The following is a 19,724-nucleotide window of genomic DNA, read 5'->3' on the forward strand; positions in this document are numbered from 1 at the left end:
CAGCCAACATTACAAATATAAGCGTAGTATTGTATTTCTTCTTTTGTTGTTTTATTTTCATTGAAATATAAAAAAAAATTGTCAAAAATTTTATCAACTGAATACAAAAATATTTGTATATAAATGTATTATTTTCAAAATTTTCTCTTAATACAATTTTAACAAAATACCTTTTTAATATTATTAGGTTTGCTGTGGCGTGGGCGTGGCTCCCTAGAGAAGCAAATCTTGGGTCATGTGAGTTTTTAACTGTTTTTTTTTTTTACGTTTATTCAATGTTCGTTCGACATAAACAAAATATAGATTTTATTGTCGGAGACGTCGGAGTCGGACTCGCTCATAACCACACAAGAAGACAGGTGTCAACGCAATGAGCTGGAACGCAGACAAAAGCGACCAAGCCACAAACAGTAAGCAAACTCTTTCATCAAATTGCAAAATTTCAAAATGATAATTTTATTAATTAAGATTCCGCATGCCCATCAATGCATAGTATACATAATATATATTTGCATTTTACTTTCAGAACTGGCTGGAGAGGTGCAGCTCAAAAAGTACGGCCGTATTTTGGAAGAGTACCTGCACAAAACTTCCGCCTTTTCAGACAGTCTCGGCTGCGAGTCCTTTTGGGATCCTGCCTTCAATTCAATCCACCTACAAACCTCACCTTTCGAAGACCAAGACATCTTTCAGTTGCTTGTGTCTGACAACAAGACGTTCAACAAGAATGCTGCAGCTGTAGTCGCAACATGTCTTGCTGCGACAGAAGCCCACCAAGAGGCTCTGCAACTCTGCCAAGGCCTTCTTTTTTATGGCGAGGGACCCTTGAATGAATACTCGGAGGGCGCTGTCTGTGTCAGCCGAATGCTTGAACCTCTGCAAAAACTTCTTGGCTTGGTTGGGCGTTGCGGACAGGTTCTGGAAACTGCCCTTGGTCACCTGATTGCTCTTTCTGCACCTACAGAGTCTAAAGGATTGTTATTTGGATCGTGGACACCTGATGTCAATTTACATGTGCTAGTAGATGCCATTGGAACTGTTCTCTTGACCCTTATCACTATTCAGGTTTAATCAAAATTTTCTGTTTTTCTCCCTTGTGGAAAAATGTTTCAATTTCTTCTTTTGTCAGGAGGTACTTTCAGGTTGTTCATTACTTCGTACACACTGGAGTTTGTTGAAACGAACGTTGAAAGCAATCGCCCAAGAGACTGGAGGTATCCAAAAGGAGAAACTCTTGCGTCTTCAGGTGGTTTTCCATGAATTGGAAAAGAAGTTGATAACCGGTGATGTGCTCAATTCATGTCTTCGACTTGTCATCGAGCCAAAATCTGGCAGCACCTTTCCTGCATCTGCAATTGAGCAATTATTCAAGTATTCCAAAGCAGAAGTGGCTGAGCTGGAATTGGATGTGGGCAGCCACTTGTCCTGGGTTAAAGCTTCTGCTGTGTTTGTACTTGGAACCTTACTTCAAGGCTCCGCTGACAAGAAAATGTTCCGACTAATCTGGGAGCCTCAAAAGAGGGTGCGTTTAAATCTTAGATAATTTGCATTTGTTTAAAAATTTAATATTAATAAAATACTGATGTTTCATTAACTTTAAATTTTAATTTTCAGATTACAGCTGTGATTCTGTTGGGCTCAGTTTTGTGGCTACCTGAGTCCTTCTTCTTTAACTACCTTCCAAGTGCCAGTCAGCTAGCGGACAAAAGAACTAAAACTGCCGTCGCAGCAAGCAGAGAGTTGTATCTGCAACAAAAGTCCCAATCTCTAGCCAAGGATACCCAAGTCTACTTTTTCATTGTAATTATTGCTAATTTTTTAATACCTTGGAATTAAGTTTTGAACCAAAAAGGTCTGTGATTGGCTCATACAAATGGATGCCTGCATGCGGAGAGACACAACACAACTGAAGCTCGACGACTTACATGCTAAATGCGCAATTTTACTGCAGGTTTGTGAACTCAAAATAAAACACTCTCATTACCATTAATCTACTTATTATTTTATCTTAGGGTGTTGAATTCCTGCAAAGTATGGGTGCAATAGTGAGGATTATTTTCAACCTGCACGTTCACTTAGGGGTTCCAATTCTTCGATCTTCCGTTGTGAATCTTTGCAAACTGGTGGAGCTGATGAAAAATGTCGAGTTCATGTACTACTCCAAATCGATTGCCATTGGAGAATCCTTGAACCATCTTATTCAGCACCTAACCTATCAAATTATTGCCATCGTTGCAAATGCAAAGGTAATTGAAAATAAAAATCTTACTTAATTATTTTTTTAATGTCGTGTTGTTTTCATTCACAGAAAACTCTTCCAGCCGACAACAAACGAAACACCAGAAGTCGACTAGAAGTGCTGGCAGCCCTGCAGACTATTGAATTCTGTCTACAGGGGACTTGCAGTCAAGAACGCAGGCTTTTGACCAGAGTGGCCTTAATTTCAGCCAATCAGCTAAAACACATTTCGCCTGACGATACGAACAACCTAAAAATTTTGATGGCCAAGCTTGATTCTGTATGCGAGCTGGAAAACCGGTTGCGTTTAGCTGCCGATTGTTCCTTCATTTACTGGCATAGGGTCGTCCTGCCCATTTATTTCAGCCGAATGCTGGAAGAAAGAGCAGACCTCAAGAGACTGAAGGTATTAAAATTAAATTATTGTTTTACCACTGAAATTACATATTGGCTTAAGTACATTTTTGCAACGTTCCACGACTGCTCTTCAGCAATGCAACACTTGCAGCATATAGAAAAACCTGAAATCCTCCAGAATCAATTTAAAAATGAAATGTTCACAGCTTTGAAGCTCAAGGTATTTTATTGCAGTTTTTCTCATTGCTAGATAATTTACAAGACCTTTGTAGCTGCTTGACCCTTTGTGCCAAGAAATTGAGACAGATTTGCGGCTCCGAGTTCATTCACATTTGCAAGTAAAAAATGAGGGAGGAAACAAGTCTGGCTACCACAGTATGATCAATTTTGGGCCTCTCAGATTCTTCGACGATTTCCTTAATATTAAAGGTAAAATTAAACCCCCCACCCTCCACTGCAATCGTAAACATTCAACATAAAAAATTCTCTTTAGATTATGTTGAAAAATATCTGAGTGCCACTTTCTACAACTTGACCACCGTAGCTTTGCATGATTGGAATACCTATGGTGACATGCGAGTGATAGCTAGGGTGAGATATGGTGTCAACACAGTTGACGACCACCTCCCCAGCCAGACACTAGAACAGGGCTTGGACGTTTTAGAAATCACACGCAACTTGCCATCGTTTGTGTCGAATCACGTCTACAATCTCAACAACCAGATCTTCGTTGAGCTTGCAAGCAACAACAAATACCTAAACACAATTAACGTTCAGCATATAGCAAATTCTATTCGGACCCACGGCACAGGAATAATTAACACCACAGTACATATAAATTTATAGAATATTTTAGTTGAATATAAAATAATCTTTGAAAGGTCAACTTTACCTACCAATTCCTGAAGAAAATGTTCCAGTCGGTATCAAAATTCTTATTTGATGCTCGCATCAAATCTCGTCTGATGAAGGAGTTGCACAACTTCCAAGAGACTAAAGAAAATACGGATCAAAAGTATTCATTTTCAAGAGCAGAAAAGTTCAACCAAGGCATTCGCAGGTTGGGAGTCACAGCTGAAGGTCAGAGTCTCTTGGACCAATGCAGAGATCTAGTCACTCAAATAGGTAACTATTGAAAGCTGAGAATTGGATTAGAATTAATTTTTAGTTCATAGGAAATGCAATTGGCTATGTCAGAATGATGCGTTCTGGAAGCAGACTGTACATTTCCAAAGCCATAAGTTTTGTTCCTGACCTAGAAGATGTTGTGTCGTTTGAAAAGATGACCCGAGAAGAAGGTTTGCCAGACTCCTGCATACAGTCGGCCAAAGAACTTGACATCATGCTCAACACTCTGCTCAGCAATTTTGATAAGGGAATCGAGTATTTCAAGGTAAAATTATTAAATTTATAATTCTACACAGCAAGTTATGAAAGAATAATTCTTTCTTCAGCTCCTTGTTGAAGTTTTTGCCCCTGTGTGCAAAGACCCTAAAAACTCTCACTTCAAACTCTTCCATGCTCTTGTACCTCCTCTGACCATCAACTTTGTGGAGCACATAATTACTTGCAAAGAGAAGCTGAACAAGAACGTGAGAGATCGAGCGGCTTTTACCGATGATGGTTTTGCAATGGGTAAATCAATTGAAGTGTTTTTTTTTATAGCATGGATAATTCTGTCTCAATTTTTAAGGTGTGGCTTATTTGCTGAAAGTTCTCGAACTGGACTCTGAGTTTGACTCACTGCACTGGTTTCAGTCGGTGAAGGAGAAGTATGCAATGGATAAAGCAGAACTCAAGGAACAAACATTGAAAATTAAAAAGGGCGACGAAAAGTTAAAACAGACATTGGTACTGACTGATAAGCGCATTGAAACTTACCAGCAGGTATAATAGCAATTAAGTTATCAAATTGTTGCAAATTAAAATTATTTTTTAGGAGTTTGATCTTCTTTTTTTCAACTTGAGCAGTGCGAGAATTTTCTTCAAAGGTTATGTTAATGAAGAGATCAAGACACCAACGGATTTAACGGAAAGCACAGAAAGAAAAGTAACTGAAAAAAATTAATATCACTACCAAAACACATTATTGTTAATTATTTGACACAAAATTTCCAATTATATAATTTAATAAAAAAATGCTCCTTTTTCATATATTTCGAAGTTTATTTTATTGTAAAGAACAAAGAACTAATTTTGGTGCAGTAATGCAGCTGTGAAGCAAACAAAGAATATTTTCATTGGGAAAATTTATTAAGAAATTTTTAATTCAAGGAAATAATAAAGCCATCAAATAAAATCTTTGTGGCTTTGGTGCGGCTATTCAAATTATACAGTTCTAAAGGTATTCCATTAATGAGCATGCGCCGCACGTACGAGTCGCGGTGGCTTTTTCCGATTAACCGGATAGCCGGTTATCGGTATTTTCTTATATCTCAACGGCTGAATTCTGAAGCTCTGCTGTGGTCCTACAATCATTGCGGACACGCCACTAGCGACCTCACATCGGTATAAACTGGCAAGTTAAAAAACCGCTTCGCCAAGTAGACCGTTAACCGTAAATAAATGAGGACGAAGCATCAACGCTGACAACAAGCAGGTGCGTCGGTCAATTTTTGTCGAGGAAACAATTCGGCGGACGAATCTGCAAGCGGGCGTTGCGTGAGGCGATGGGGGCGACCTGATGAGTGGCGCCGACTCTTCCAACCCCGAGGCACACCCCCATCCCCACTGGCGGCACCGCCTCCGCGAGACGGTGCTCTCGACCGCGTCCGACGGCGCCCTCCACATCTCTGTTGTCGGCGGCTCGGACAATGGACAATTCGCCCAGGTAATTATTAACCACCTTCATTTTGTTTCAATCCGAATTCTTTTCTTATCCCTCTTCTGCTGAGCATTCTCTGAAAAGAAAGCACCAGGCAGGCCTTCAGGGTCCTCCTCGAACCTGCCGTTAACCTCTTTTTCGAGCGGTCTCAGGATTTTAGTGATTTCTGAACTATTCCTCCAACAGTATCCCTTAAATTATGCTGAAGATCAATTCTGGATAATTTGTTTTGAATATTTTGGAGGAATTTTCCAGTCTTGAAGTTTTATTGAGCGGAAAATGCAGTTGTTTTGGTGTTTTGTTTGATCGAGCTGGCAATGGCGACGCCTCCTTTTTGCAACCTTTCCTGTTTACCTGAGACAGTGTCAGGTTCACGGTTCACCTCGACTGCGTCAGGAAATTTTAATATTGAGAAAATATCTATGGATTACAAACTATCTAATCTTTTTATCAACCTCAATATATTTATAAGGTTTAATAGTTTTATTTTTTTTACTAACAATAAAAATTAAAATGTTATAATTTGAGGGATAATTTGTACACTGAACGCTAAAGATGTTGTTAAATTTGATACATTCAAATAATTTATGAATTTATTTGGAACTTTTAAAAATTTCAAAATTCATGATGTTAATACAATTAATTTTCGTATTTTCTGATTAATACTTTTTATTTATTAAAAATATTAATATTTTAGGTTTCCATTAACATTTTGTTTACTTTTAATTTCAAATCGATACTTATCAGCAACTCATCTGATTCCACGCCAATCATCATTCGATCAAATCTTTTTTATCATTTTCTTCCACTACGAGAAATAAGTGAACATTTCTTTTCGATTTGTCACCAGGTGGGGCCCGATTTGAACCAGAACAAAGTCAACTACGCGTCGGGACGTCTCTACCCTGGGGACGTGATCATCGAGGTGCAGGGCCAGAAGGTGGCTGGCTACACTGAGAGGGACGTGCTCGCCTGGCTGCACCACTGCTGCCGCAACGGAAACCCGGTCGTCATCAAGACCATCCCATCGAGTGAGTAACAAAAATCAAACTAACCTCACATCCTCATTGAATGGCCACCGATTGAATGGCGAATTTCCTCAATTGTTATTATTTGTCCTGTTCAACCGTTTGACATGTCGAATTGCTGCTCACCCAGAACAAGCTGGTTTATTTTTTACCATCGAATTCCCCTCTAGTCCTATAAAAATTGAAAGGGGGTATTCATCTTATTTGTATTCATTTAAAATTTTTGAAAATTTCCTGCAGAAATATTATTGGCAGAATGTTTTTTAATTAATAAAATTTAACATAAAATTTTTCAGAACTTTCAAAAATAACTTAATTTTTAGTTGCTTACAAAATATTAATTTAATTTTTGCGTGAAATATGGAGTGCGAAGCAATTTTCAATTTGCATGTAATTTCTTACTTAGCGATATTGAAGTTTAACAGCAACACTGAAAGATCTTTTAAGCTTTTGCTGAAAAAAATGGTGTGCTTTGATTTTGCACAATGTTTCCGCATTGAAACGACGAGATTCAAAAGAGCTCTTTTGCATGCTTCCGTTGATGCAAATTGTGGTCTGGCCGGCGTCACTGCGTTTTTTTGCATTTTGTCTACTGCTTTCTGAAAGAGGAAGGATGGATGCAAAACAAAGAGCCCATTAGAAAGTGAGATGAGAAAATACCACGCTCACGGTTGGTTGAACTCGAAAAAATATCCAGCCGCTGCGACCTCCTTCCTGCAGGAACAATACTAAAATTTATTGCCAGTTGCAATTTCTGATATGCATTTTTTACGTCTTTGAAATCCAGACGTATTTAATCGGTACACATGAAAAAATTTCCGTTTGGAAGATATTTTATAAATTTGCTTTTGAGGATCAGTTTTTTTTTCTTTGCTCAATTAGGTGAGGTGGTTCAATTTCTTACTGTAAATAACATTTTTGTTTAAAACTAAATTGAAATGCGTTGGTCTAGGAGGACAAATCTTTTGTTCAAAAAGTACAAGAAAAGTCCTTCTGTTTCTTAGTTAAAAAAAAATGCCTCAAATTCGCGCTGTTCTTTTTAATGGTAGGAAAGTTGCTTGTTTGTTTTCCACTTGGCAACTGGGCTATTATTGGGAGTTCATGCGCCGTCAAATAATCGCGTGCTCCCCAAAACTGAACTGAAGTCATGAGTTAGCTGTTTACAGTACGGAAGAGGTGTGCAGAAGCCACCAAAATGTCTTTTTCCGTGCTCATCAGCTTTGGCGGCATTAAAAAAAAGATAATTCTAACATGTACTGACAGTTCATCACATGTCATTAATTAATCAATCAATCTACACTATTTTTTATGTACATCACACTTTCTCATCTAGAATCTTATCATAACAAAATATTATAAATTAACTTGAATGAAATAATATTATTTTTTATTTGAAGAATAAATAATACAAAACCGTCAGTGAAAGTAAAAAATTTGGAATTATAATATTTAAGAAATAATTTTTAATTTTTTCACTTTTGTTTTTATTTCATTTGATAGTTTGACAGAAAAATATTTCTCTCTTTGCCCATCGTGCAACTTTGCTCGCCGTAGTATCAGTTTTGTCCGCCCAGCACGCCGGATCAGTTTCAGTAACTTGAGTTTGTTTGTTACATGCTACTTCCCAAATGCTTATCTCTCTGTTCATTTTGGAGGCACCTGTTGACTCACCCAAAAAGAGGACCCGCTATCAGCCCACAGCTTATCTAGTGGGAATATACACGCACTTTTTGTTTGCTATGGGATGTTGGACGTTGGAAATGGTCTCTTGCTTCAATTCAGATTCCTCTGCTCTTTGCTAAAAGCATTTTAGCTTTTTAAATCCTGGAACAAAACTGATTTTAATTGAGAAAACATCAACTTTTTGTTGTTATGACTGGTTTTGACAAAAAATAGAACTATGAAGCTGAAAATAATTTATTACCAATAACTTTTTAAGTAATCATTAATCTTGCAGAATAATTTTGATAATATATTGAAAAGCTAAATATTACAAAAAAGATTTTGGCCAATGTGAATCGAATCTTAAGATCAGTTGATAAATTTGATGGAGATTTACAGAAATTTATATATTTCTTCGATTGATTATAAAAATGCAAATGAAATGTAAAAAATATTTTTACACCACTTTCAAAGGAATCTAGAGCAGCACTATACATTAAGTCCCCTCACAGAGCGTCTCTTCCGCTCGAGTTTTCACATGTGCCGCACAAAACCCTCCACCCCTACCTGCATTATTCATTTTGTCCCACCTGCTATTTTCTCAGCCATCTCAAGACACTTGAAAACAAGTTGTTGGAAGCTCTCTATTTATTTCTTATCGTACTGAGCGGTTTATAATTATTTTCTTTTTCAATTTTTTTTCCGAATGAATGTTTAGAAAACACAACCTTTTTTATTTACTATTTTTATATTTCCATACAAATTATTTTCTGCGTTTATCTTACAATTGGCTAAAATTGAAATATGACCAAAAATATTTAAAATTTGCAATATTGCATGGAAGAAACTGATATTATTTGCCACACTGCAGACTTAATGAACTTGAAGGGAAGTGCACATGCCGGCCATCTGTTTCTACCCTGCTGTGCCCTTTCTTCCCGCGCCTACTCAAATTTCCTCCCTTCTCATCTTCGCACCCCAACGCCGGCAAGATTTTCTTATATTAACTGCTTGCTCGCTTTTTTTGCCCATTCAGACCAGTTTTAGTTTTCAAATATCACGAACATTATGACGTGGGAGGAGAAGTAAACTGTGCAGCGGTGTTAGTTTTTTTAAACGTGCTACCAAACAGAACTTCTTATTCAAAGGCGTTTTCGTCGCTTTTCCCCTTGGCCGCCTGTCCTCTCTCCATCACCCCCCTTCACAAGTGAGCCAAAGGATTGCGCTTAGAATTATCTCCCAGTTAGTCGAAATAAGCGAACTGAAAGAGTACGGACAGTTTTCTCTGTGGGAGTGCAAATAGATATTTTGGTGTGCGGGTAATATTCCTTTGCTTTTTAATTGAAATCCAGGTCATCTAATTGTAAAGTAAGTCATTTTCAAAATAATTTATTATTTATTTCTGGACCTTCCAGAGGTTTAAGGCTAAATAAACAAGATAGTATTATTCATCTTTTTGGGAGTGCCATTCTGATAGTTTGATTTAAAATTATTAAAGATACTGCTTATATCTAAAATTTCATACTTCAAAAGTAATTTAATTATAGTGGTGGTGCCGTTTTGTCCAACAATTTCTTTTTTCCAAATAAATGTTTTCAACAATCTGTATGTAAACAATGTGATGTAACAATTTGGACAAATAAACAACAATAATAATAATATTTTTTTTCAACTTTACTCTAGGCCGTTTTAAATCTGCCAATGCAATTTTAATTATTATTAAATTATATTTTTTTTAATAAGACACGCAAATTATTATATTTTGCCGAAATAGTAAATTTTTGATCAGACAATATTAAATTTTTATCCGTGTAATTACAATAACCGATTTTCTTATTATTTTTCACCACCTAGCCAAATATATGTGCCTTTAGTGCAAATCAATTTTGTTAATGATTGCAGCTGTTTTTTATGATTAGATCGTTTCCAAATGATTTTTCTCATGTGTGCATACAATCCATGACGCATTTTGTGCCTGATTACACCACGCTTGCCAGCTTAAAATACACAGCGTGAGGCGTCTGCTTCTCATCAAGCTGACTTAACACAAACAGAAATGCTGGCTGGATGGTGTCGATTATCGGCGGCCGCCCCAATTGCTAGTCAGCAAAACTGCAACAATAACCGCTTCATTAAAATTCTAAATATTCAGCACTTTCTGATTTTGCTGTCCGCAGGGGTTTGTTAATTTTTCCCTGCAGTTTTCTATACTTGCAATTTTTTATTATTAACATTTAACTGAATTACTTAAATTTTAATTTTAATTAATTGCCATTTTACTATATATGGGCATTTTTTTTCCTTTGAAATTTTATTAATTTTAAATAATCTGCTGATTGTGAGATTGACTGCAGTGTTAATTTGGTTTTACATAATATGCATGAATATTCACTCTTGAAAGCTTGAACATAAACAAGGTCGTGATTGCGGCGGCAGGGCTGAAAAAGAAAATATTTACTTAACCAACCCCTTTTCAAAGTAAAATTTGAGCCCAGACGAGACCCATTCACGATCAAAGAGCAGGAGATCCTTTCAAAAAATGCAGTTCTTTTGGTGGAGCAACAATTCGACCGAGTCTCGCCGCTTGAATGTATAAAAAAAAATCCGTGTTCTGCGCTGTATTAAACATGTGCTTTATAGACCAAAATCTGTTCTGTTGAGTAATTACTTTTTTCAGAACTGCCACTCTCATTGTAAAAAAAAGTGAGAGAATTTTAGTTGAACGTTTTAATTCTAGTTACAGCATAATTTTGTCTTAAGGGCAAAAAGTAAAATGAAATCAAATAATATAGGAAGCTATTTATATTATTCATATATCATTCAAAACCATCAATATGTGAACCTTCAATTTTTTAACTAAGCTCGACAATCAATCTTAAAATCGTCCTTGACAACAAATATCTAATTGTAAGTTGTTTTCAAACCTAGCCACTTGGTGGCATTTTTTCTGACCACTTGTATGGCTTCAATATATACACGAGTCGAATGATGGATTATTTTTCGCCACTAAGCCAAAATCGCAAATTTGCCCCCAAGTAGTGCAACTGCATTCTAGAAAGGCAAGTGACAGTGTTGCTGGTTTGTTTCTAGGCGAAATCACGAAGGACCTGCGGCAGTTCCTGAACACGCGCTTCCAGAAGGGATCCGCCGACCACGAGTTGCAAAACACCATCAGAGACAACCTCTACCTGCGCACCGTGCCAGTGACGACCCGAACAGCGCGGGAGGGCGAAGTCAACGGCGTTGACTACACTTTTCTCTCTTTGGACGAGTTTGTCGCTCTCGAGCGACAGGGCAACCTACTCGAGAGTGGCATTTACGAGGGCAACCACTATGGCACTCCGAAGCCCACCAAGAAGTCTCCTGGCCCTGTCGGTGCCTCGGGGGGCGCCGTCATAGACGCCATTTTTCCTGGAGCTCACCCTAGTTCTGAGGGAAAGCGTAGAAGAAACAGGTTTGACCTTTGTAAAAGTCGCAATTGGCGTTTTTCTGACTTTTCCGCGGTATTTAGGTCAAATGTTGAGGCCATGGCTGCCAAAAACAGCAACGTTGATCATGAGCTTGAAGCTAGCAATGGAGTAGATGAAGGTGAAGAACCTCATTAATTTATTTTATTGCAATTTTGAATCCTTTATAAAAGTTTAGAATTTAAACTTTTCCCAATTTATTTCACTTTGATAAAAAAAAACTTTGCTTTATATATTTGAAAACCTGATCAAGGAAATGTGTTTTTTTCCAACTCCCATTTATACAGAATTTATTTCCTCTTTTTTTCATATAAAAATTAGCCCTAAATAAATTTGAATTATTTATTTTCAAATTACTTGTCATTAACATTTGAAATTTGTTTCTCTAGTTTCCAACAATGTCATCATCCATACGGAGACAAATCCAGGCCCGCCAAGTTACTCCAAGGGCCCAGAGCCGCTCGAGTCTCCGAGAGGTGACGAATTGGGTCCCTTGCCTGTAAATTGGGAGAAAGCGTATACTGAGCGTGGAGAAGTTTATTTCATCGACCACAACTCCGGCACCTCTCACTGGCTGGACCCGCGACTAATTAAGTTCCAGAAGAAGTCTCTGGAGGAGTGCATGGACGACGAGCTGCCGTATGGTTGGGAAAAAATTGAAGACCCTCACTACGGCACTTACTACATCGACCATGTCAACCGAAAGACACAGTATGAAAATCCAGTCATCCAGGCCAAGAGAGCTGTCCACGGGAGTGACACAGGTCAGTGGGAATAATTGTTGCCTCACAGTGCATCATGATCTAACCTTTGAGCTTTTTGCTGATACTCATGCCAATTTTGTATCCCTTAATTGAACAATAACCAAATTAATCAAGCAACCTGTGCTTTAGCTTCTCTGGCTTTGAATGACTCTGACCCCCTGCAGTACAGTCCCCAAACAAAGCAGCAAAATGAATCTCCAAGGCAAAATGGGCCACTTAACCTGTCTACAAAAAGACAACCAAGTAAGTTCCCAGATTTTTTTAATCTATTTCAAAAGGTTTTCTTGGAGAGATTATATAATATATATATTTTTTTAATTAAAACCAAGAAATCAATTTTATGACTCGAGCTAATACGACTATGAATTTTAAACACTAAGCGCACTTTTGGATTCACCTCCATATAATTATTATACTAATGCACATGCTATGAACAATTATTAACTATTATTTCAATCTATGAAACAAATTTGGGTGTTGGCTATACATTTAATAAATTTATGAAGTAAATCAATGCACAGATGAAGGATCAATAGAAGAGGAGCAGAAACCTCAACTGAACCAAACCATAGTGCCCAAATTTGCAAAGCCCACTCTACCTCCAGTGCAGCCCCCCTGGAACAACGTCTACTCTGACAATCCCTCAAAGCCAATGTACTTAAATATCCCTTTAAGAACACTGCAGAAACACCAAATGATAAAAGGTAGCACAAAACCCCTTAAATCCCTAATGCAATGGTTAACTTAAAGTGGTGGAAGAAATAACCCTTACCTTATATTCAAAACGCAGAATCCAAATTATATAGAAAAAAGAAGATATAGCTTTTATATCATAAACCAATTAAAATTTGGAGATTCAGGTAGTTATCTCCCTGTTTTGTTATGGGTGTTGGTTTAATTGCACTTACTGCTTTAAGGATTAACTGGAAAATATAAAACTTAGCATAATTGTATTTTTAAACTTAAAAAATATTCCAGCAGACCGGCCATTTTTCACACGGAACCCAGACGAGCTGCAAGGCGAGAAAATAACAACCTCATTGCTGAAATCTTCTAGAGGTTTGGGCTTCACCATAATTGGGGGTGATGACTCGGAAGAGGAATTTTTGCAAATCAAATCGGTTGTTCCTCAAGGACCTGCTTGGATTGATGGAAAGCTTCAAATGGGTATGTTTCCTGCAATTACAATTTCTTCTAAAATATTGATGATTCTGCACAATTAGGTGATGTACTTGTTTACGTGAACACAACTTGTGTGCTCGGTTTCACACACCACGACATGGTTACCGTATTCCAGTCAATCGCCCCAGGAGAGAATGTCACCTTGGAAGTTTGCCGTGGATACCCTCTGCCCTTTGACCCGAACGACCCCAACAATGAGGTTGTCACAACAGTCGCTGTTAATGCTCCAGGTTATTGCTGTTATTTTTATTCTTAATGAACCAATTTAAATGCTTAAAATTTCAGACAATTCAGACATGAGCATTTATGCTGACAGAGACTCCAGTCAGTACTTTGATAACGACTCGGAAGATATGGTTAACAACTCTGTGAAATCAGTGCCTGATTTGTGCGCCTCGGAAAAGATGACCCGACCAATGCCTCGTCCGAGCAGCACAGACATGTTGTTGAATAATGACATGTCGAATGATAACTTGTCTGTGCCTGAGTTTCTCACCATTCCCATAGTCAAAGGTGCTATGGGTTTTGGCTTTACTATTGCTGACAGTGCCTATGGACAAAAGGTAAAATTGGTAAATTAAAAAATTGAACTTAAAAAGAATGAATTAATTTCTCAATGCCATAGGTGAAGAAAATCTTGGACAGACAGCGTTGCAAGAATCTTCTCGAAGGAGATATTCTCGTCGATATCAATAATATCAACGTCCGAAACATGAGCCACATCGAAGTGGTGCAGGTTCTTAAGGACTGTGCTCGAAATCACGAGGCCAGCGTCACTGTGCAGAGGGGCGGTCTTGGCTCGCCATCCAAATCCAAGTTAGCTGGTCGACGTAAGGAAGAGAACGCTCCACCACCACCGTCTCCACCAAACAAAGCCGCCTACAAAGATGTGCTGCTTGGAATGTACCGCAGCAAAACACCCACGGCCGATCTCTACAGCACTCAGAAGAAAGAAATCGTCCCTAATAGGCCAAAAACTCCTCTTGTTGATACAAGACCACGTTCAAAGACGCCAACAGGAAAGTGGGCAGAGGTAGACTATGCCATGAATTTGAACAAGAGTGTGGAAGGGGTGCAGAAGGTTGGCACTGGGCCTCAGAGCCCAGACTCACCTGATTCAATGTACAATCCGTACAAGGAGACCTTTACTTACGGATATGTGGATGAAAGAGTGGAGCAGATCAATCAACATCTCATCAACACAAGTCTGGAACAAAATTCCAGACTAGAGTATGGGATGCGAAGCAGGAGTCCAGGACAAGAACTGGACTACCCACCAAATAACATCAATCAGTATCGACACGAAGCTGGGTAGGTTTTGTTTAGAAATCTTTTTCTGATTGATGAATGAAATATTCTAATTAATTTAGGCAAATCGATTACTACCCAAGCCAATATCCTGGCTACTACAATGGTTATGGACCATCACCAGTCAGTCCTTATGACCCCATGGCCTATGCATATTCAGACCACAAAGAAATGCCGCAGCAGGCATACCATCAGTCGGGATTGCCACCCCCTGGAACGGTAATTCCACCCCTTCACTCTGGAAATTATTATCCTTCGGACAGTCTGACCAGGAGAAAAGAAAGTACCAGCTTTGAGCATGAACAGCCTTTGCCCAGTGCAATGTCAAGGTACTTATTGTAATTGAATTTTGTGTTGGAAGTTTTAATATTAACTTCAGATTGAACAGAGGTGAACTTCGGTGGAATCCCGCCTCACAAATTGGCCAGGCAATTCGAATTTATCCAGCAGGGCCAGGACTTGAGTGGGTGGAGACGGTGAGCACCCTGCTGAGGCAAGAGTCTGGTTTCGGATTCCGCATTGTTGGTGGAACAGAAGAGGGGTCACAAGTTTCAATTGGACACATTGTGCCTGGTGGTGCTGCCGACCTTGATGGCCGTTTACGCACGGGCGACGAGATTGTCAGTGTGGATAATCACAATGTGCTCAGCACTTCCCACCATCATGTTGTCCAGCTGATGGGCAAAGCGGCCGCTAATGGACGTGTGACAATAGGTGTGAGGCGACGTGTACCCACACATGGTCAGTATATTTTGTAATAACAATTTTTACTTAGTATCTTACCAACTGATTAATTTGCAGAGTTGCAAAATATGAACAGGCCTGACATAGGATACCCCTTCAACGTGACTGTCAGTAGGAGAGAAAACGAGGGTTTTGGTTTCGTTATCATTTCCTCGGTAAACAAGGCTGGTTCCACCATAGGTAATTTTTTTGTCATCTGCCTTAATTAGGCACACTGAGCTTTTTATTTGCAGGACGAATTATTGAAGGCTCGCCTGCTGAGAGGTGTGGCCAGTTGCATGTAGGGGATCGCATTTTAGCTGTTAACAATGTTGACATAGTTAACCTGCATCACGGAGATATTGTTAATTTAATCAAAGACTCTGGTTACACTGTCACGCTCACTATTGGACCTCCTGTAGGTAAGCAAAATCAATTTGAAAATAACTAGGTAGAAATTAATCTCCTTCAGAATATTTAACAATCAATAAATCTTTCACTCAATATGATACTGTTATTCTGACTCAATATTTGAAATTTGACATTTCAGATGACACTTCAAGCACAGCTTCGATTTCGCAAAGAGTAAGTCTACTTAGTTTAGAACCCTAGAAATATATATTTATCTGCTTAATTTTCACCGCTACTGCACGATTTCATGGATTAAATAATCTGTTCACTGGCCCATTTTTTATATTTTATTTATATTGCATGCTATGGTACCTAACTGTAAATTTTGGTATTCTTGTTGGTTACTCATTCCGTCTTCTGCTTTTTGCTGCCCACTCACCAAAGGTTCTCCAGCTTGAATATGGTCGGTAATAATAACTATCCTGATAGCTTAACAACGTCTTTACTCACCCTAATAAATTCCAGAATTTCAATTCAAAGTTAACCTGCTCATTCACGATTTTTGAATCTTAAATGCTAGTTGTTATTAATCATTATTGTTATGAATAATAAAGTTGAGAAAGTTTGTTGAATCGATCCTTAATCATCAATCTCCTTCTTCTACCCCCCCCCCCCCTATTGCACTCTCACCAATTTGCAATTTTGCTTCATCCGAGGTATTGCATTTTTATATTTACAACCCAACTGAAATTTCAAATGATATTTATTTTGCTCAGGAGGATGATGCAATTGAAGAATATCACGCAGTAGAACTCAACAGAGGTAAAAGGGGGTTCGGCTTTAGCATAAGAGGTGGACGAGAATTCCACAACATGCCTCTGTTTGTGCTGCAAATTGCTGAAAATGGGCCAGCATCTCTCGACAATAGACTCCGGGTATGTTAAGAAAAAAAATGTCGATTTAATTTTTTTTAACAATTGAGATTTCATGTTAAATAGGTTGGTGATCAAATTATTGAGATCAATGGCGTGAATACCAAGAGTATGACGCACGCTGAAGCCATTGAGATCATCCGAAACGGGGGACCCTGTGTCCGTCTACTTATCAAGAGAGGAGTCAAGATCCCACCCGGAATTGCAGGTACCTTTAATTTATATCCCTAAAATACCATTTCAATTAACTTTTAAAAGAAATTCTAGAGGCTGGAGGAGCCTCGGGATTGATTCGACCTGGCAGCTCACTTTCCCAGCCAAGTACAGTGCCGACGTCATCGGGGTTGAATGGCCCAATCACATGGGACCACTTTCCCCAAAGCTGATTTTGTAAGTGCCCATAAGAGTGGATAACTGTCGACATTGAGAAATAATTGGAACTGCTCGGTGGAGTTCTGTTGCCATAAGTGGACTCGGTTCGTGGTTGAACATTTTATCAAATCCGAGTGCAACCAGAGCAGTCAAACACATAAAAACTGCATTTTTGAGGAATATTTGTGCCTATATTAACAGTTAATCCACTTTTAATATCTGTAAAATCATCTATGGTGCATTTTTCCATTTTATCTCATTGTTAAGAATATTATATTTAAAATTGGGGAATTTTGGCTGATCTCGTCGTGTTCATGATTTTATCCCCTTGACGTTTTTCAAGATTCTTGCTAAAACCAAAGCAGCTACTCTGATTATTTAGATTGGAGATCATTCAAATTTCCGCAATTGCATTCATCGAGATCTATTGGACATTGTTATTTTTGTATCATGCATTTTAACCTGCCAGCAGGCATCTATATGAGCTTTTTGTCATACTAATTTTACACTGCTTATTTTTGCTAGTATTCCCAATTTATTTTGTTAACGTTGTGGTTCTCCTGTAAAATAAATATAAAACCATCATGATATTTTCTCATATACTTTAGAAATAATAGGTCAGAAAAGGGTATGTCAGCCTTAAGATTGTAAGTCAATTTCTGTTAATTGTGCATTCATCTAAATCAGCAACACGTTAAAAATTATACCTTGTTGTACACATCCAAAACTTTATTCTTCTCACTAGAAACATCAATAAAAACTACGTTATGTATATTATTATACAACTCTCAACTTAAGTTTTTCAAATCTTTTTTGTATCACCCAAATTGAATCTGAGGATTGACATTTTAAAACTTATCAAAGATAACGATTAAAATTCAATAAGCATTTTTAGTAATAGTATCTTATTTAATTTAAAAAGAAATTTCTCAAATATTATCTACTTGATGCAAAGGTATGCGCATCACAGCAATACCATAATTTGCTTGTTGTTTGAGCTCTCTGATTGGGTATGTGAAAAATTGCAACCAACCAAATTGCTTGGTAAAAATGCTAATTTACTTTGATTTGTGATGTACAAACCGTACTTGGTATTGTTCGAAGAAACAAAAATTGTTGCTAGCAATAAATAATTTTATTATTCACCTTATGAATCATTATCTACACATTTTGCTTTGAAAACCAAAGCTCTTCTATACTTATTACAAGTTTGTAAGAGCTTTGGTCTCCTTATACCAAATTGGTTTTTGAGATTTTTACAAGAAAAGAAGAGCAAGTGTAAGCAACGAAGCAGCACCGAGCATCGTGTAGCCAGTCTTGTACACCTGCGAAATTTCCAGACCCTTGCCCATATCCCACATCTGCAAAAAATAAAAATAGCAATTAATATGTAAAACTTCAAGACTATTGAAATTTTTGTCTTACCAAGTGCCTGATTCCGTTGCATGTGTGATAGGCAAAGGGAAAGGCAAGCAAAAACTTGGCTGTCACCAACAAGGCAGGACTGGTGGTGGCCAAAGCCGCACAGTAGTGTGGGAAGGAAGCTGGCAAGCACATCATACCTTAAAAAGTAAAAATATGAATACAAATACTATTATTTCCAATGCAATTTTTTACCAATGCTGAAGCCGTAGATATAGCCAGAGACTGCAATTCCAGTGATACGATGCGAGATGGAGAGCATCGAGGTGATCTGCGGCTTGTAGATTGTCAAGTGCGGGGACATGGGGCGATTGAGACGCTCGTTCTTGATCCAGAAGTCCTCGGTGGGGCCACCAGCGGCAGGCTGAGAACGCAGAACCACACTGCGAAGTTGGGGAGCCATGGAGTTATTCGACTTAAGGAACTGGCTCAGGACCCCTCTCTTCAGGCCAGGGCATGACACAATGCTGAAAATTTGAAATTTCTCGTTATGTAATGTGGTTTTATTGTCAATGAAATATTTTTATGCAAATGTTTACAATGGTAAAGTCGCTGCAATTGTGGACTTTTCCGCTTAAACATTTTCTACGTACCTTCTGCACATCAGCGACATTCTGAAGTTTAAAATATTTCAAACTAAATTGAAATTTAAAGGGACCTTTTAATTATTTTTTATATATGATTTTCGTATTTTCGGAATTTCTGCGCTGGTGCCTGCAATCTGCAAAATCCAGCTTCCAGCTGCGATGAGGAACCAAGAAAAAGTGAGTAGGTATTGCATTTAGGAGATAAGTACAATAATTAATCATTATAACTATTATCCGAATATTTCAAAGAAAAATCACACAAATCAGACACAATTTAGAATATAAAAGTTATTATCAATATAAATTTTATGCTTTTATTAGAAACTTTTACTGATCTTTTATGTTTTGTAATTAGTTAATAAATTATTCGTTGTCTCCTTTATGCACAGTTCTTATTGTGTTGCCAACGTACCAAGTTAAAACTTTATTAAAAATACGTACCACATCTGAAAATAAGATGCAACTTGCTGTTAAAAAAATATATACTACACGAAAAAATAATTTTTA

At 37.9% G+C, this 19,724-nt stretch overlaps 3 protein-coding genes across 14 annotated transcripts; 2 read left to right on the forward strand and 1 right to left on the reverse strand.

Moving 5' to 3' along the window:
* Window positions 1-248: 248 nt before the first annotated feature.
* LOC132205642 (WASH complex subunit 4) lies at window positions 249-4,749 on the forward strand. Its single transcript, XM_059634855.1, has 15 exons — window positions 249-410; window positions 527-1,065; window positions 1,130-1,522; window positions 1,615-1,800; window positions 1,853-1,951; window positions 2,013-2,246; window positions 2,309-2,644; window positions 2,696-2,815; window positions 2,868-3,024; window positions 3,089-3,423; window positions 3,477-3,720; window positions 3,771-3,988; window positions 4,050-4,230; window positions 4,289-4,482; window positions 4,535-4,749. The coding sequence occupies exons 1-15, from the start codon at window positions 371-373 to the stop codon at window positions 4,661-4,663; spliced, it is 3,405 nt and encodes a 1,134-aa protein (XP_059490838.1). The 5' UTR covers window positions 249-370; the 3' UTR covers window positions 4,664-4,749.
* A 395-nt stretch (window positions 4,750-5,144) lies between these two features.
* On the forward strand, window positions 5,145-18,000 carry LOC132193222 (membrane-associated guanylate kinase, WW and PDZ domain-containing protein 1-like). Of its 11 annotated transcripts, none has more exons than XM_059613745.1 (19): window positions 5,145-5,425; window positions 6,270-6,450; window positions 11,200-11,563; window positions 11,621-11,697; window positions 11,966-12,340; window positions 12,470-12,583; window positions 12,847-13,044; window positions 13,322-13,507; window positions 13,564-13,752; window positions 13,808-14,094; window positions 14,148-14,833; window positions 14,893-15,159; window positions 15,210-15,571; window positions 15,632-15,754; window positions 15,808-15,975; window positions 16,104-16,138; window positions 16,681-16,839; window positions 16,903-17,044; window positions 17,095-18,000. In XM_059613745.1, the coding sequence occupies exons 1-19, from the start codon at window positions 5,279-5,281 to the stop codon at window positions 17,220-17,222; spliced, it is 4,188 nt and encodes a 1,395-aa protein (XP_059469728.1). In that variant the 5' UTR covers window positions 5,145-5,278; the 3' UTR covers window positions 17,223-18,000. The 11 variants fall into 11 exon arrangements, with proteins under 11 accessions (XP_059469728.1, XP_059469727.1, XP_059469734.1 ...); XM_059613744.1 differs by having other exon boundaries at window positions 5,146-5,425; window positions 13,319-13,507; XM_059613748.1 differs by having other exon boundaries at window positions 5,147-5,425; window positions 13,319-13,507; window positions 17,104-18,000.
* A 321-nt stretch (window positions 18,001-18,321) lies between these two features.
* LOC132193226 (succinate dehydrogenase cytochrome b560 subunit, mitochondrial) lies at window positions 18,322-19,388 on the reverse strand. Of its 2 annotated transcripts, XM_059613758.1 has the most exons (5): window positions 19,224-19,388; window positions 18,826-19,097; window positions 18,634-18,770; window positions 18,443-18,569; window positions 18,322-18,389 (listed from the first exon to the last, which is right to left on the reverse strand). In XM_059613758.1, the coding sequence occupies exons 1-4, from the start codon at window positions 19,241-19,243 to the stop codon at window positions 18,465-18,467; spliced, it is 534 nt and encodes a 177-aa protein (XP_059469741.1). In that variant the 5' UTR covers window positions 19,244-19,388; the 3' UTR covers window positions 18,322-18,389; window positions 18,443-18,464. The 2 variants fall into 2 exon arrangements, with proteins under 2 accessions (XP_059469741.1, XP_059469740.1); XM_059613757.1 differs by having other exon boundaries at window positions 18,322-18,569.
* Between the last annotated feature and the right edge of the window lie 336 nt (window positions 19,389-19,724).

The sequence above is a fragment of the Neocloeon triangulifer genome, unplaced genomic scaffold (assembly GCF_031216515.1).
Source record: "Neocloeon triangulifer isolate White Clay Creek 2 clone unplaced genomic scaffold, ASM3121651v1 ptg000003l, whole genome shotgun sequence".
NCBI classification, from domain to species: Eukaryota; Metazoa; Arthropoda; class Insecta; order Ephemeroptera; family Baetidae; genus Neocloeon; species Neocloeon triangulifer.

Coding starts and splice junctions, on each gene's coding strand:
- LOC132205642 (XM_059634855.1), top strand. CDS start 371: ATGAGCTGGAACGCAGACAAAAGCGACCAAGCCACAAACA. Junction 411..526: donor AAGCGACCAAGCCACAAACA/GTAAGCAAACTC, acceptor TTTTACTTTCAG/AACTGGCTGGAGAGGTGCAG. Junction 3,989..4,049: donor AGGGAATCGAGTATTTCAAG/GTAAAATTATTA, acceptor TTCTTTCTTCAG/CTCCTTGTTGAAGTTTTTGC.
- LOC132193222 (XM_059613744.1), top strand. CDS start 5,279: ATGAGTGGCGCCGACTCTTCCAACCCCGAGGCACACCCCCATCCCCAC. Junction 6,451..11,199: donor CATCAAGACCATCCCATCGA/GTGAGTAACAAA, acceptor GTTTGTTTCTAG/GCGAAATCACGAAGGACCTG. Junction 15,976..16,103: donor CACTATTGGACCTCCTGTAG/GTAAGCAAAATC, acceptor TTGACATTTCAG/ATGACACTTCAAGCACAGCT.
- LOC132193226 (XM_059613758.1), bottom strand. CDS start 19,243: ATGTCGCTGATGTGCAGAAG. Junction 19,098..19,223: donor ATGTCGCTGATGTGCAGAAG/GTACGTAGAAAA, acceptor TCAAATTTTCAG/CATTGTGTCATGCCCTGGCC. Junction 18,570..18,633: donor GCAACGGAATCAGGCACTTG/GTAAGACAAAAA, acceptor TATTTTTTGCAG/ATGTGGGATATGGGCAAGGG.